The sequence below is a fragment of the Cebus imitator genome, unplaced genomic scaffold (genome assembly GCF_001604975.1).
Source record: "Cebus imitator isolate Cc_AM_T3 unplaced genomic scaffold, Cebus_imitator-1.0 Scaffold61, whole genome shotgun sequence".
NCBI lineage: Eukaryota > Metazoa > Chordata > Mammalia > Primates > Cebidae > Cebus > Cebus imitator.
Genome location: NW_016107376.1, coordinates 348,553 through 365,018, shown reverse-complemented (window position 1 = coordinate 365,018; position 16,466 = coordinate 348,553). Strand labels below are relative to the sequence as shown.

Here is a 16,466-nt window from a genome sequence, read left to right as displayed (position 1 = left end):
AAGGAAGGAAGGAAGGAAGGGAAGGAAGGAAGAAAGAAAGGGAAAGAAGGAAGGAAAGAAAGAGAAAGAAAGAAAGGAAAGAGAGAGAGAAAGGAAAGAAAAGAAAAAAAGAAAGAAAGAGAAAGAAGGAAGGAAAGAAGGAAGGAAGGGGAAGGGGAAGAGAAAGTAGGAAGGAAAGAAGGGAGGGAGGGAGGGACAGATGGAGGGAGGGAGGGAAGGAAAGAAGGAAAGAAGAAAAGAAGAAAAGGAAAGAGAAAGAACAGAAGAATATACATGAAAATAATATAATTAGCAAAGGCCTATATAGATACTGGTTAATCTCACCATTACCAGAATATTTCTGGTTAGTACATACATAGTTAAGATTATTAAATCTATAATGATTGATTGGAATTTATTCATGACAAGACCTACAATGATAGAATCCCCAAAATGACTTGATGAGACTTCCAGATAGAAAAGCAGATTATTCACATGACTAGAGACCACCTACAGAAAGCAGCCCAAGGAAATTCTTCAGGGTACAAAAACAAAGCTGTTGATTACAAATGAACTCAGAATTTAACTCTGGTTTTAATAGTTGTTAAGGCAAAAGGGAATGGCCATGTGTTCACTATTATTTGAGATTCAAAGAACAGAATATGTTTGCTTCTTTAACTTGATTTTTTTAAATTAAGATGTCTTTCCCAGTCCCAAATTATCTGCATAAATGACTTTTCTGCAAAGGCAGATGAGCAAATGAGTGCTATTTATAGTAGAATCACATAGTAAGCAAAGGAGATATTGTATGATTAGCTTTTCAAATGGCTACAAAGAAATGTAAATAAAATAGTCAAAACATATATCCAAAGGATTATAAATCATTCTACTATAAAGACACATATGCATGTATATTTATTGCAGTACTATTCACAATAGCAAAGACTTGGAACCAACCAAAATGCCCATCAATGACAGACAGGATAAAGAAAATGTGGCACATACATACCATGTAATACTATGTAGCCCCTAAAAAGTAGGAGTTCATGGCCTTAGCAGGGATGTGGATGAAGCTGGAAACCATCATTCTCAGCAAACTACCACAAGAACAGAAAACCAAACACTACGTGTTGTCACTCATAAGTAGGAATTGAACAATGAGAACACATAGCCACAGGGAGGGTAACATCACACACTGGGGCCTTTTGGGATGTGGGGATCTAGGGGAGGAATAGCATTAGGGGATACACCTAATGTAGATGACAGGTTGATGTATGCAGCAAACCGCCATGGCACATGTATACCTGTGTAACAAACCTGCATGTTCTTTACAAGTATCCCAGAACTTAAAGTATAATAATAATAAAAATTGCTTAAATTACCCCAAAACATGAAGGATCAGAAAAATATACATATTATATATATATATACACATATTTATATTTATATTTAACTGAGCATGCCCAGAACAGCCAAAGGAAAGAAGTAAATGTCTAATGGTGTGTTGGTGGCTATGAGTGCCTTTAAAGGTTTGGAGTTCTGTTGCATTGATTTGCATAGCTCTTTCTTATTTAACACCTAATTACATTCCCCTGCAAGCTTGTAAATTTTCTCTCCACTCAATTATTAACCACTACTGAAGTGATATTTTTAAAATCTAGAAACTTAATGAGAACAAGGTAAGGTCTATCATGAGATAGGCTTCACCAAGAAACCAAGAATTTTATTTCTTGGTCATTAGAAACTAACCTGAGATACTGATATAATTAACTTTCAGTATGGCTAAGAAAAACAAACAAGTATTCCCTGAATTAGTAAAATGAAACTCGTTTTACAGAATCGTGTTTTTTTCTTTCTTTCTTTTCTTTTTTTTTTTTTTTGTATTAATCTTTCATGGTGGCGGTATAAACGGTGGTAGTCGTAATAGCAGCGCCAGACATGCTGGTAATTGTAGTAGCAGTTTCTTGTTCTTTGTAGTTGTGGCAACTTTAATATTCATAGTAATATAATTGATTTTAATGTTCTGGTAATAAAAGAATCAAGCTATATCCATGGCTTTTACATGTTAACAAATTATTCTATATTTCTACAGAGTTCTTTGGAAACAACTTGAAATTTCCCTTCTGACATTTGAGAAATTGTAGATTTGGGAAACATTTTCCCACTGAAAAGAAATAACAGTTAATGGTTGCTGTGATCTGAAAACTGGGTTATTGAAAGTGGAGAGCAGTTTTCCTGACAAATCTATGTAGAAACATTGAGGGGAATATATATATTATATATATAAGATATATATAATATATATATATATATATATATATATTATTTATTTAAAAACTAACAGTAAGTATGAAGTGTCCAAAATGATCAATGCTCTTACATTTTGCAACAGTATATTTTTAGGGATTGCTGCTGTTTTTCTTACAAAGTTGTCTTGGAGAATGGATTTTGTATTTATTTAAAATTATCTTCCCTCCTTGAATAACTGCCCTTCATTCCCCAAGTTAAGCAGTTTTTTCTGTTTGTACACGGAGAATATAAAGAAGAGAAATAACCTACCTGGAGCTGTTTTCTCTGAAATAACACTTTCAGAGTCTAATTCAGAGATTTCTCTTAAAAGATTGTATCTATAGAATTTTTGTACTCATTTTAACGATGACATTATAAATGCATGCTGGTGAGGATAGGAGAAAAAATAGAGACACTGAAAAAGTTACTCTTCATGTTTATAATGTTAAGGATGTGATATTGCACTTTGAATATTAGGAATATGACTGAAAATCCAGAGAGAAATATAATAAAAGCAATGACCATATCACCATAACATTTTTTAATACACTTGAGCTATGTGAAATTACAAATGTACAAAATTCTGCTTAAGACATCAGTTATTTATTTTAAAAGAGTGCTTGGCAAATAAGCAAGAAGTCATGGTGATAAAAACACATTGAAGATTTTTCCAGTTAAAATATTTTTTAAGATGAATAGCTATAGTTCAATTATGCTTTTGATGAAAAGTTAAAAGGTAGTCAAAGGAAAGAAGATGTTATCAAAAAGAAATTAATTTCTAAGTAAATAACTGTAGGTGTAATTCTGCAATAACCTGCAGAATTTGGAACATCACAATTTGGAATTTGAAACAATGAAGACTGCAAAATGCCAATGAAATATTTATTCAGACCATAAAATGAGTTATCAAAGTAACATTTTTTGAGCTTCAAATATTGCATTGCTTCTTTATTGTTTCTTGTGAATGTAGAAAAATGATTTATATTAGTCTTGGGTATCTAATTAACTCATGACTACCCATACATTACATCACATTGTCACAAATAATTTGCTTTGCATTTTATTTGTGTGTGTGTGCATTTGCATATGTATTTTAATTGTGTATTTCTTAGATTAATATTAAAATTAGTTAGCATTCCCTGAGCTGACTCTCCTTTCAGGCAGCTAAAGACTTTGTAGGCAAGAAGCCAGCACAGGATTAACAATTTGTCATGGATAATCCGCAAAGTAAATAAACCTAGTGTGAAAAATTGAAAGTGGGTTAGACTTGTAACATAGGAGCTATTGAAAGTTAATTCAAAGCTGAAGTCCTCCATAGTAAATTCCCTCTCATTATCCAACTGCTAGAATAGACTGGCATTGATTAAATCTCTAAATAGAGAGGCATTTGTGCATGGTCAATGTTTTACCATCTTATCTGCAAACATATAGACTTTATCTTCTTGACAGTGTGCTGATAATATAGAGACTTGAGCAATCCAAGAAATGTGAAATCTTCACTGTGGGTGTTTAGCACCCTTTCAACTTTCAAGGAAAAAAAAAAAGCATCAAAACATTTTCTGCATTTTAGCAGGTGTCATTTCTAAAATGTCCTATGCCGAGATGGTAGGTTAAATAAATATCATGAAACTGAATTCACTCATTCAAAAGACTTGTGTGGTAACCTAATGTTAAAATAACAAGGGATTAATAATGGCAAATTGAATATTTTAATTACTTATCATACAGTATTAGCATTTTTTAGACTACTAATCTCATCCAGATAATACTCACTTTTCCCACAATTAAAATTGTGCATGTTATAGATTTTGGATTTGCCAGTCTGCAAGGTTCTACCAAATCGTATCAGAATTTGTTACTTAATCCAGACCAAGTATTGTTAATTAGACACTAAGATATTAAATATGTTCCTTTTTTTCGAGCTACCATGACATTTTATTTTAAAAATTTGACTGTAATGGAGTTGGAAGTATTTTAATTATAATTTTATATGGGCGTCTTTTTCTGAACATGTTTCCTATTTTTCTGTTTCTAGGTTTCATATACACTGGAGAAGTTGTACATCGAATGCTAACAGCTACACAGTACATAGCACCTTTAATGGCAAATTTCGATCCCAGTGTATCCAGAAATTCAACTGTCAGATATTTTGATAATGGTATGTATTGATTAGCATATGTTTTGCTGCATATTTATTTTTAACCTCAAGCATCAGATTCATGTTAATGTTTTGTGGACTCTATATTTTTGGTGTGTAAACTGCTTGATGCAAATGGTCTGAGATGACAAATGTTATACTGTTAACTGTTAAGATTTATAAAGTACACAAATGACATTTATCCAACATGTTTATTAACATATATTATACACAATAGAAATGAGTTGCTGTAGACAAGACCTCAAAGCAAATGTATTTTTGATGCATTTCCATAAGTTTTTGATGCTATTTCAGTAAATCAGTTTTCCAATTTTTCCATCAGAAAAAAATGGAAATTAGAATAATTTTCTTAGTTCTGATCTTCCAGTAGAAGCAAGTGGCATAATATAGTGATATAAAATTTCTAGAACTTATGACTTGTATGTATCCATAAGATTAACACATATTTTTAAAAGTATAAAGTAGTGTGGGTAGTTCAACTTAAGAAAATAAAGTTTTCTTGACTTTAAAAAATGAGTGAGAGTCCATTAAGATTTATCAAATACACCAAGAGCAATATATCCCTGCTATTACTTTTTGTGACATAGAAAGTAGAGAAAAAACTAGAATATATCGTTAAATGCTGCCAAAATCCAAGTGAGAAATTCAAGGTCTTAGAGACACAAATGAATTTTCATCTCAACATCTTATCGAAAGCCGTATCTTTGGTAGAGAAAATAAATTATAGGTAAAAAAGTGTTTATATTGGAAAGATTAATTAAATATAAAATTTTCTGTGTATTTATTATTCACAAATGGTATTTATTTGTTCAAATGACAATTTTATACCTGCAAATTATACAAGCATTTGGGGTGAACAGAATTATTGCTGCTCTTATTTCTGATGATCAAGGAAGAAATTTATTTGTGGTTGAAATAGACTTGATGGCAGCAGTAGCCTTGGAAAAGTATGATCATTTTGCTAAGAGCAGCCTCCTAACCAGTGTGATGAAGCCATTTTACAGTTCAAAATAGCACAGTGGGATACTAAACATAGTTAGATATTCACTTAGGAATACACTTTGAACAATTTGAGTAACACCAAGGTATGATCCAATGTTAAGTAACTCGAAATATTGACTATAATGATTTCTCTCTATTATTTTAAAAACATATATTCTCTTCCATTTCTTAAAACCTCACAAGGTGCTAACACCCAAGGATGTGCAAGTAGAGTGTAAATACAGTATGCTTGAGGCAAAACTGCAGCCAGAAACTTATCTGAAACTTATTCTATGATTCCCATACAAAATTGCCTTGGGAATCTATCCTGAGGAAATAATGAATGATTTAATGAAAATTGACTATTTTCCAAGCTCCGACACTCACTAGATGATATTAGAGTCATTTACTTATGGGCACATGATTCTAATGACCATGTTTTTATAATGTTGGTATCAAAATCATAAAGCATATTAAATAAGTCTCTCTCCATATATTCTCATATACCTTGTTTCTGGGTAGCTCTTAATATTTGAATTTTACATGTATTTGAATGATTTTTAAAAAATTGATGTATACTACTCCAACTGAACTTTAAGTTCTTTAAAAACAAGGGCTGTGGCTATTTATAAGAAATCATTTTATCTCCGGTACCCTGCATAGATTTTTAATAGGCATAGACCCTAAATAATTATTTAATGAATGAATAAAAATAATTAAATGTATAAAGTGAGTATTTCTGGGAATTATAAAAGCATTATTATTCAAAAATGCATGTTTTTTTTTACCCACTGAAATGTCTTCTGTGTAATGACTTATTCCATAGGAATCTAATATTGAGAAATATTGAGTTCAAACAATATGATAATGAAAGCTTGTGTTTTATTAAATGAGGGAAACACTTTTAAATACTGTAAGCCTCTTCACAAAGTCCTTTTTTACCACGGCAACTTGCTGAAATATTTTCAAGTTTGGTTAGAATCATTGGGAGCATACCTAAAGATTGGAAACTCAACAATTTAGGAAAGCAGTCTTCTCTGGAGAAGATAGCAGCAGGTCAGAAAATTTAAATCAGTAAGTGTTGAGAGGGCTATGCTATTACATAATATAAAAGTTAGCATGTACAAACTGTGATTTTTAACAACCTGCTACTAACAAAATATTAGGAATCTTTTCCTCAGAATTTGCATTATAAACTTTAATTTATATAGCCCTCTCTTTTTCATAAATAATCAAGGACAACTATATTTTCTTGTATTTAATGCAGAAATCACTTGAAGGCAGAAATTATACTTTCTGTGTTATAGGAGAGGAAATGGGCTCATGCAGATTAATTGTGTCCAAGTTCACACGGGAAGTTTTATAGAGGCAAGGTGCAAGTCTAAGTCTTCTGCCTTCTGGCTCATTGTTTTCACTGCATCACCGGAGCGTGATTGAAACTAGATAATACAGACTAGTATCTACATATTTTTGTACATTCATGACAACTGTTTCTTCTTTTGTCAATATTTCTAGGCTACATTGTTGTCTGTGAGTGTTTTCAACTGCGGTGTGTTCAAAGGACAATTGTAGTTGGTCAGTGCCTGTTCTAGACTGGCATTTTCATTTTTTTATGTATGATATCTGTCTGGTTCACTACTGAATCCCTAATGTCCGGCTCTCATTAGGCCCTCAATACATTATTCAGTTAATGAATCAATGAATGTTCATAATGGCATAGTGGAAAAAAATACACTTGAAGTTAAAAGGTTAAAAAATAAATGTGTCTTTCAGGAAGAAAAAAGTAACTAGAGAATAGGGAAGAGACTAGAGCTTGGGGGTAGACATGTGTGAAGGAAAAGGAAGTTAGAAGGCATTTCACAATTAGAAAATCCCTATACTTAAAAAATCATGGGAAGTTTCCGGGCTATTGTCTTCTTGCCCTCCCGTCTTCTCCCTTCCCCTCCCCTCCCCCCTCCCCCTCCCCTCCCCTCCTTCTTTCTCCCTCTTTCTCCCCCTTTCTCCCTTTTCCCCTTTCCCACCCCTTATCTTTTTTCTTTCCAAAAGGACAATATAGACAGAGAGATGCCCATGGAAGGAAACCTGGGTGGTCTTTACTCAAAGCAGTAATAATGACTAAAAGCACCAAGGTCAAGTTCAATTTTTTCTTTAAAAAACATTTAAAGTTTTGCCTCAAAAGAAGTCCATTTCTATACTTCAACACTCTTCAAAGACTTACAATAGGGCTTTCAAAATATTTGAAATAACGTGACTATTTAAAGTTGTCAACTAGCTCAAGAGGCGTTACTAATAGCACCAGTTACTGAAAATTAATTCTTCCATGCAATTGTAATTTTTAAATATATCAGATATTTATTGCTGAGAGATAAAATTTGCTCTTTTAGTTCTATGATTTTCATTTTCAACACAACTTTTTTGGGCAACAATATTTTTGTAAGCCGAACAGAAAAATCTAATATTTAGAGTGAAGAAGTCTTAGCAGCTCATTTCTTTTCTTTTTTTAAAAAAAGAGACTACACAAATGTCATTTAAAACAAAAATATGACTTCTCACTGGTGACTATTAAACTGTGTTTCAGTTTTTATGTCATGTTACTTGTTCATAGTAAACACTGACTGAGTGAGTCAGAATATAATATACAGCACTGGAGTTTCATCCTAGTGTGCTTCAAGGGGGCTTTAGAAATCTTAGCCCAGGGTCCTTTGAGCTGCGTGCAGCATCGTGGAAGAAACACAACAAAGACAGAAATACAACCGTTGTGAACCCAAGGAGAAAATTCCCATTAGTCTTCAAGGAACTCCTTCAGTGTGGAAAAGTATATTTCTAAGTGTGGAAAAGACATTTGCAGGTCTTTTGTATGTGGTCCTAACTTTTTAAATGTGTTTCTTTCTCTCTCAGCGTTTGTCAAATGTATTTGAAGTTCATTCAATCCACTTGGGCTGCATTTTGAAACTGGCTTATAGAAATTTAAGCAGACAGTACCCGTTAACATTAATAAAATCCCTAAGGCAAAATTCCCCCACACTGCAATAGCTCAGTATTAACCTAAGCATGAGGTTATATTTTACTAAATATTTAGAGAATAGTCCTTAAAAAAAAAAATCCCAAATGCTATTTCAGTAACAGAATTTTATTAACCACATAAAATTGAAATCGTACAACTACCAGATTTGAAGGCCAGATGCAAAAGCTTTCTTGTGAAATTTCCCATCAGAATTGATTGGTATGTTTTTCTCATTGCATTTCTTCTTTTTTTAACTGGGTTTATAGGCACAGCACTTGTGGTCCAGTGGGACCATGTACATCTCCAGGATAATTATAACCTGGGAAGCTTCACCTTCCAGGCAACCCTGCTCATGGATGGACGCATAATCTTCGGATACAAAGAAGTAAGTAATGTATTAATAAATTCTTTCCCTTCCCCTTGTTCTTGACTGCTGTCTTTCCTCCAAGTGTCAAGAAAACGACATTTTACAGTCATGACCCTCAAATCATTTTCTTGCCTCTTGGTTTCTTTTGCTTCATAAAAAATATTTGAGTTAGTTTTAATTTTCTGGGTTCATTGATTGTTAGCTCTGTGTTTTGTATTCTGATATTGTTGGCATAAGGACCCATCAATTTCATAAAATTATTCAGTAATTATATGCTAGTGGTATTAGAGTGAAATGTCTCTAAGAAAAATAAAATCCAATTTGGAGGGATTTCTCATCTAAATCTAAATGTTTATATTTGAATATTTTGTTAGGTTTTTTTCCACCTTGTTAATTTCTGTGATATATTTTGGTTCTAATTTCAAAAGCATTTGTAGGCATGAAAACTTATGTGGCTCAATGACCCAGTACTGAGAGAGTTCCAGGACAGCTGAGCTTACAATCCCTTTGGCTAATGCTTATTGAAACAGGATAAGAAAGATTAATTAGAGACCTAAGTGATAGAAAGAACAAGGGAGTTTAAACTTATGGTTTGTTTCATTTTAACAAATTGACAAAGTAAAGAACGCACATTTACTGAATTGTAGCCTTAAATTTACAGAATATTCAGACTAGAATAATTGTGTGTTTGATTTCAAACTCTTTTGACAAAGTAATTAAGGTCTGTTAGACAAAGAGTATAGGAATAAAGTTCCAAGAACTGCAGATGTAATGTTTTAGATGGTGTCTAACTATGAGAGAAACCTGGACCATGAGAACTAATAATGAGCATTATTAACCTACAGGTTAAGGGGCATTTATAGTAATACAGACTCAATACATTGTTTTCAACTGAGAGATTACTTTTTCTTTGAGAAATGAATCCCAGATTATAAAAGGGATGTTGAGGATAAAGAAAGAATTCACTTTGGTCAAATCTTCTGAAATCCATCTATGCCAAAAAAGTGAAACATAATTTAATTACAATTAAATAGGCCAACTTTAAAAAAAAATTCTATAACCATGTCAACTATTTCTATTCCTTTAAAACATTTTAATGGAGTTTTTCATTTACTTGAGAGCCATTGTGTAAATAGGATGTAATTATAGGATATGTCCTTCTCTGTGTTTCTTTATCCAAGCTTATGGTTTTTTTTAAAAAAAAAGTTGTTTTTGAGGTTCAGAAGTACATGTGAAGATTTGTTATAGAGGGAAACTCATGTCACAGGGGTTTTGTTATGCAGATAATTTTCTCACCCAGATACTAAGACCAGAACCCAACAGTTACTTTTTCTTATCCTCTCCCTCCCCCTACCCCCACCCTCAAGTAGACCTCAGTGTGTGTTGTTCCGTTCTTTGTCCCATGGGGTATTTTCATCATTTAGCTCCCACTTATAAGTGATAACATGTGGTATTGGGTTTTCCATTCCTGCATTAGTTTTCTAAGGATAACGACCTCCAGCTCCATCCATGTCCCTGCAGAGGACATTATCTCATTTGGTGTATGACTCCATTGTATTCCATGGGATATGTGTACCTGATTTTCTTTATCCAGTCTATCATTGGTGGGCATTTTGGTTGGTTCTATGTCCTTGCTATTATAAATAGTGGTGCTATTATAATATGCTGCAGTTAACATAGACATGCGTGTGTCTTTGTGGCAGAATGATTTATTTATTTATTTTTAAATTAACAGACTGAGAGTAGTTTTAGATTCACAGCAAAATGAGGCAGAAAATACACAGAGGTTGAACATACTCTTCTTCCCCTGCTGAACATCTCCCCCATCATCAACATGCCCCTCCAGAATGGTACATTTGTTGCAACAGATAAACCTACATTGACACATCAATATCACTTAATGTTCTTAGATTACATTAGCGTTCCCTCTTGATGCTGTATTTTCTAAGGGTTTTAAGGATGTGTAATGTCATGCATCCATCATTATAGTGTCATACAGAATCTTCCCTGCCCTACAAATTCTCTTTTCTCTACTCATTTTTTTATTTCAATAGGGTTTGGGGAAACAGGTGGTATTTGGTTATATGAATTTATATTATTTTGGCTATATACCCAGTAATGGGATTTCTGGGCTGAATGTAGTTTTACTGGTGAGGTTGTAGAGAAAACAGAATGCTTATACACTGCTCATGGGAGTGTAAATTAGTTCAGCCATCGTGGAAAGCAGTGTGGTGATTCCCCAAGGAGATAAAAACAGGGCTATGTTTTTTATACCAGAGCCCACCATATTTTTATGTCACACTCCCTGGAAGCTGAGGGAATATTTCTCAAAAGGGTTCATTCATTTGTAGTTTTCATTGCAATCTAGTATATTGCTGGAACTGCACAGTGATGTTTTACAATGTTAGTTTTCAATGGTTTCAAACAGCAGTGGTCAAGTTTCTGGAAAGACACAGAGTCAGTAAGTTTGGAGTCTTAGGTCTCACCAGCTGGAGGCTTTGTCAAAACAGAGGTTTGTGTTCTTCTTGTGGTTTCTCTTACCAGCCATTATTATCAAAATTGTCATCTTTTTATACTGTTCTCAAAGGATAACTCACATTGCAGAGTAACGGTTGATTCTTCCTGTTCTTTCTTCTAGGTTAGTATTTTTAAAGGCCTTCTCTTTTCTTCATTTTTATCAAAGAAAAACGTTCCATTACAGTTTTCCTGTTTTGTCATGGGGAGTTTCAAGATGACAGGCAAATTTAACGCTTTCTTGATATTCCCAGGCGCTTATCCTGAAGATTGTCTTCCTTCTGCACTTGGAGTTCATATAAGTCATTTTTAGTTATTTGCCTTTCTGCTCTTTTTATGTCCTAGATAGAAAGCAGCTTCTACTTTTCTAGCTTACCTCTTTTTTCTTCTCAGTAATTGTTATATATTTTATTTTGCTAAGGCAAATTGTTATTTGTAAAATTTGTCAAAACAGAGTCCTCTTGCATTCGGGTGAGAGCTAGAAGCTCCTCACACTGCTAGAAAAATATTCCTAAACATGATACCATAAAATAGTAGCTTGCATCATGTATTATCATTTACAAGGCACTTTCACATGCATTATAGTGTTCAATTCTTCAACAATTTCCTATAGCCTTAATATCTTAAGCATTTTACAATAGCAGTGGTACATAGAAGCTGTTCAATAAATGTTTATGACTTAATTATGGAAATAGATCATACATGATTATCTTCATTTTATAGCTGAGCAAGCTGAGTCAGAGAGATTAAATGACATACATGAGGTCACAGAGCTCGTTAAGGACAAATCCAGAGTCAAAAACTTTAATTTGATGATCCTAAGACAGCTCGACCATTTTTCCTGCCTAAAGAGATTATGTATAACAATTCACAAATCTATGTCTCATTTGTTTTTCTAATAAGTATTTCTTAATATTTGCTCTTTAAGAATCTTTATTATTAGATTGTTTTCATATCACACAATTACAAGTATAGTCAGGAGAGGTATTCCTACTTCATTTGTAGAGCTAACCAAATTCTAAGAACCTATGATTACAAGGAGTATAATTTTCTGTTCCTGTCCAAGCTAAACTTACGGAATTATAGACAGGGAAGTAAGTGTAATTCTTTCTGTAATAAGTTTCTTCTAATAAACTAACACCAGCTTTGTTTTGTTTCATTATATTTTATGTGAATAAGAAGAAAAATTCTGATTTACATGAAACCCACCACCATTTTGGGACTTGTTTTAAAATTGTAAATTACAATTACTATTAAATTTTACATTAAAATTAGTAATGGGTTGAATAAATTTAGTTAAAAAAATTTCATTGTCAATGCCTTCATGCAATTTATCTCAGTATTTCAATGTGCTAATCATGCCAAGCACGTACATGACCTCCAATCCTTTCATTCTGCAAATATTGTCCTTTCTTCAATAGCATAATTTTTTGTAGTGCAGACTAAATGATGAATGATTAATAAATAAGAAAATACATTTACACTTATAACAATCTTACTTATAATTGGATTGAAATAGGGAAGTACGACTGCTGCTTAAAATAAGAGTGAATACAGATCTGCTCAAAATATTCAATGTTTCTTCACCAAGATCCTGTTGTTTTCTGTAATCATATTGTAGAGAGGAATTGTGAAGGCATGGATTCCTTTAAATAATTAAGTTATTTTTCCTGAGGCTATAGCTCTGTATTGTGCAACCAAAGATTTGAAATTCTGTTTTAAGCTATGGACCCTTATTGTTACATAGCTGCATATTTTAATTAACTTCAAAGATAGAGTTTGCTTAGAATTCAGCCAAAACACAAAAAGAATAATATTTTTTAAAGTTCTTCTCCTCAAATCCCCAACTGTTCATTATAATGCATTTTTCAATTTTAGGATATCCAGTTGTTTTTTAGAGAGATTGAATTTCCTGATGAAATTAACCATATCATCTGTTTTCTTGACTATACTAATAACGATTATTTTAAAGCTTGTGACTAGTAGCTCCAATATCTAAGTGAACTGTGGGTCTGTCTCCATCACCTGTTTTCTTCTTATTTCCTCTAGATTTTCATTCATTGGCATGTTTCTTTGAATGCTAGGTGATTTTTTTTAAATAAAATATTGGACATTGTTTACAAAGGACCAAAGTACTTTCAGGATTGACAATGTTCCCTTCCTACGAAACAGTTTATTTTTTTGGCTGTTAGTACAGGATGGATCACTTTAATACTGTACAGCTAGGCCCATTCAAAATTGAGCATAAGTCCTTATGAAGGCCAGAACATTTCTGGTAAGACCTTATTCTTCTAATCCTTCAGGGAGCTCCACTAAAGATTTGGATATTTACTATGGACCTTTTTCTTAGTGGCCCTGAATGCATATATTTTTCTTCAGCTCCATGAGACAGCCCTAAGGCTGCGTGGAAAGGCAAATCATTCTTACCTGTGATCACAGACGGCTATGATATGATTGATATAATGTGATGTGCTAAGCTATGGAATGAAAATGACTAGCCAGGAAAGACAGTCAAGGATATCAAAATGAGTGAACCATTCAGTCATGTGGTGAAAAGAAAGTGTATAAGAAGGCAGTCCGGTAGTTACGGTAGTTACTTAACCTCTCTGGGCTAACAGTGAGACCTTCGTACTCTCTTAACACTTATTTGTAAATTGGCAAATGCTTTGATGGGGAAAGTGGTGTTGGGTTTACTTCTGGGATTTCCTTTCTTTGGGATTTTGGTTTTTCAAGACCTTGCTCTTTGATAACTATCTGAAGTTTTCAAGAGATACTTTCCATATTTTATTCACATTTTCTGCTTAAGTAGTAGAAATGATTTTAATCTTGTCTGCCATAACCGGAAGTGAAAGTCACATTCACATTTAACAATAACTTCCAAATTTAATAAAATCTAGCAGTTCTTGAGCTGTTCATATGTGCCAGGCACTGGCCTAAGCATTTACAAAAAATTACATGTAATTCTCACAAAATCCGTGAGTAGCGCTACTTTTGTCATTTACAGAAAAGGAACCTGAAATACCCAGAGACCTTAATGGAATTTGGCAATGAAACTCCCATTTTTCTATTCTGTTAGTAATTATCTATGACCCTAAATCTCAGCTTCTTCATAATAAGTTGCCATTAAATACTGAAGACTTTTTGCTTGATTATAATAGATATGGCCCTAAAAGTTCTGGTCTATGGATAGTGTAACAAGAAAACTAATAATCTCCGAAAAAAATATTTTATTCCAACAGCTGGGCATGGTGGCTCACGCTTGTGATCCCAGCACTTTGGGAGGCTGAGGCGGGCAGATCACTTGAGGTCAAGAGTTGGAGACCAGCCTGGCCAACAGGCTCTACTAAAAATACAAAAATTAGCTGGACGTGGTAGTGCATGCCTGTAATCCTAGCTACTGAGGAGGCTAAGACAGGAGAATCGCTGAACCCAGGAGGCAGAAGTTGTAGTGAGCCAAGTCAGGCCACTGGGTTTTAGCCTGGGCAACAGAATGCAACAAGGTCTCAAAAAAAAAAAAAAAAAAAAGGCTGTTAGCAGTGGCTCACTCCTGTAATCCCAGCACTTTAGGAGGCCCAGGTGGGCAGATCACCTGAGATCAGGAGTTCGAGACCAGCCTGACCAACATGGAGAAACCATCTTTAATAATAATACAAAAAAATTAGCCAGGCATGGTGGCACACACCTGTAATTCCAGCTACTCAGGAGGATGAGGCAGGAGAATCGCTTGAACCCAGGAGGCAGAGGTTGCAGTGAGCCGAGATAGTGCCATTGTACTCCATCCTGGGCAACAAGAGCAAAACTCTGTCTCAAAAAAAAAAAAAAAGTGTATTTCAAAAATGCTGGAAATTTGAAATAAGCGTCTTTACTGTCCTTGATATTGTCTATTCTAGAATCCTCTTACCTTTGAGAAGTTGCAGTTTCTCTGACTTGTTTTTATCTCTATTCTCTTGATATACATGGCATTTGTAATCACTGTAGACACAAACTGTAGCTGAATGTGACTCTTTCTGTGTTAATTGCAAATTCAGGTTTTTTTTCACTAGCTTATATGAGGGATAAGGATGGTCACTAGGTTAGGATGCTGCAATTTAAATGAAAATGTCATATTAGATGGCAACAGGAGAAAAATCACAGAAGAGGTAGGCTCAGCCCAGGAGTTAGCCTGTTCTATCCATTTTCTTGGTTGAATACTTTACCATTTCCTTCAGCAGCAAATTTTAGAAGAGGTCAATGTAGAGGAACATTACTGTTTATTAAGTAAAATCACTTTTTAATCTATTCTACCATTTAAGTATTTAAACCTAATGTTCCTTAGTGTAGCATTTGCTGCTTCTGTGGAAGAATACATAGTTAATAAATCACCATTGTTAACTAGTTGTAGGTTTCAATGGGGCTCTTAATGCATTTTTTGAATTTTTTGAAGATTATTTCTTTTATTTAAACTGTAATGACCGTTCGCTCATGGTTAGCAGCCTGAAAGTATTAAAAGATGAACACTGACTGAGCTTGTAGGAAAAATGGTAATTCATGCAAGTCAGAGAAGGCCAAAAAGAATACAGCATTGAGACCACCACCATTTAGATATCAAGTAATTTCCTTCTATAACTATTGCTGCATGTATGAGAATAGTTGATGTGTGAATATAGCATATACATCCAAGACACTTGATAAATGTGTGTGCAGAAAAGAATAATATACATGTACATACATGTCTAATACAAGGATGAGAAAACCAGGTAGAATAAAATGCTAATTAAAAACAGCTCTCAAGAAATAATTCTAAGAAAAATATAGAGACACGTATTTTATATCATAGCTCTTCCCTGTATTTTAAACACCTAAAATATTAAAATTTCAGTACACAGCTTTATTTGGGATCTAATTCATTTGCATTTGTAGAGATATTTTATTTTTTAGCTATCTCACATAAAAAAGCGCCTGACATTTTCGTTTTTTGTTTACTTTCCCTAGTGTAAGAAAATGGTAAGTTGAGTTATTCTCCCTTTATAATGTTTCAATAGCAAATGCTGTCAGTAAAACTAAATAAATATAGTAGCCAGGTAGCAAGATCTGTGTCCCAGAGGAAATTATTTTATTTTATTTTATTTACTTTTTTTTTAAGACGGAGTCTCACTCTGCTGCCCAGGCTGGAGTGCATTGGCACAATCTCAGCT

At 33.6% G+C, this 16,466-nt stretch overlaps 1 protein-coding gene across 1 annotated transcript in view; it reads left to right on the top strand.

Moving 5' to 3' along the window:
- PLXDC2 (plexin domain containing 2) overlaps positions 1-16,466 on the top strand; it is a 427,121-nt gene that overhangs the window by 301,685 nt on the left and 108,970 nt on the right. The window contains exons 5-6 of the mRNA XM_037739047.1: positions 4,304-4,426; positions 8,678-8,796. Coding sequence (XP_037594975.1) covers positions 4,304-4,426; positions 8,678-8,796 — 242 coding nt within the window. The remainder of the gene's footprint in view (positions 1-4,303; positions 4,427-8,677; positions 8,797-16,466) is intronic.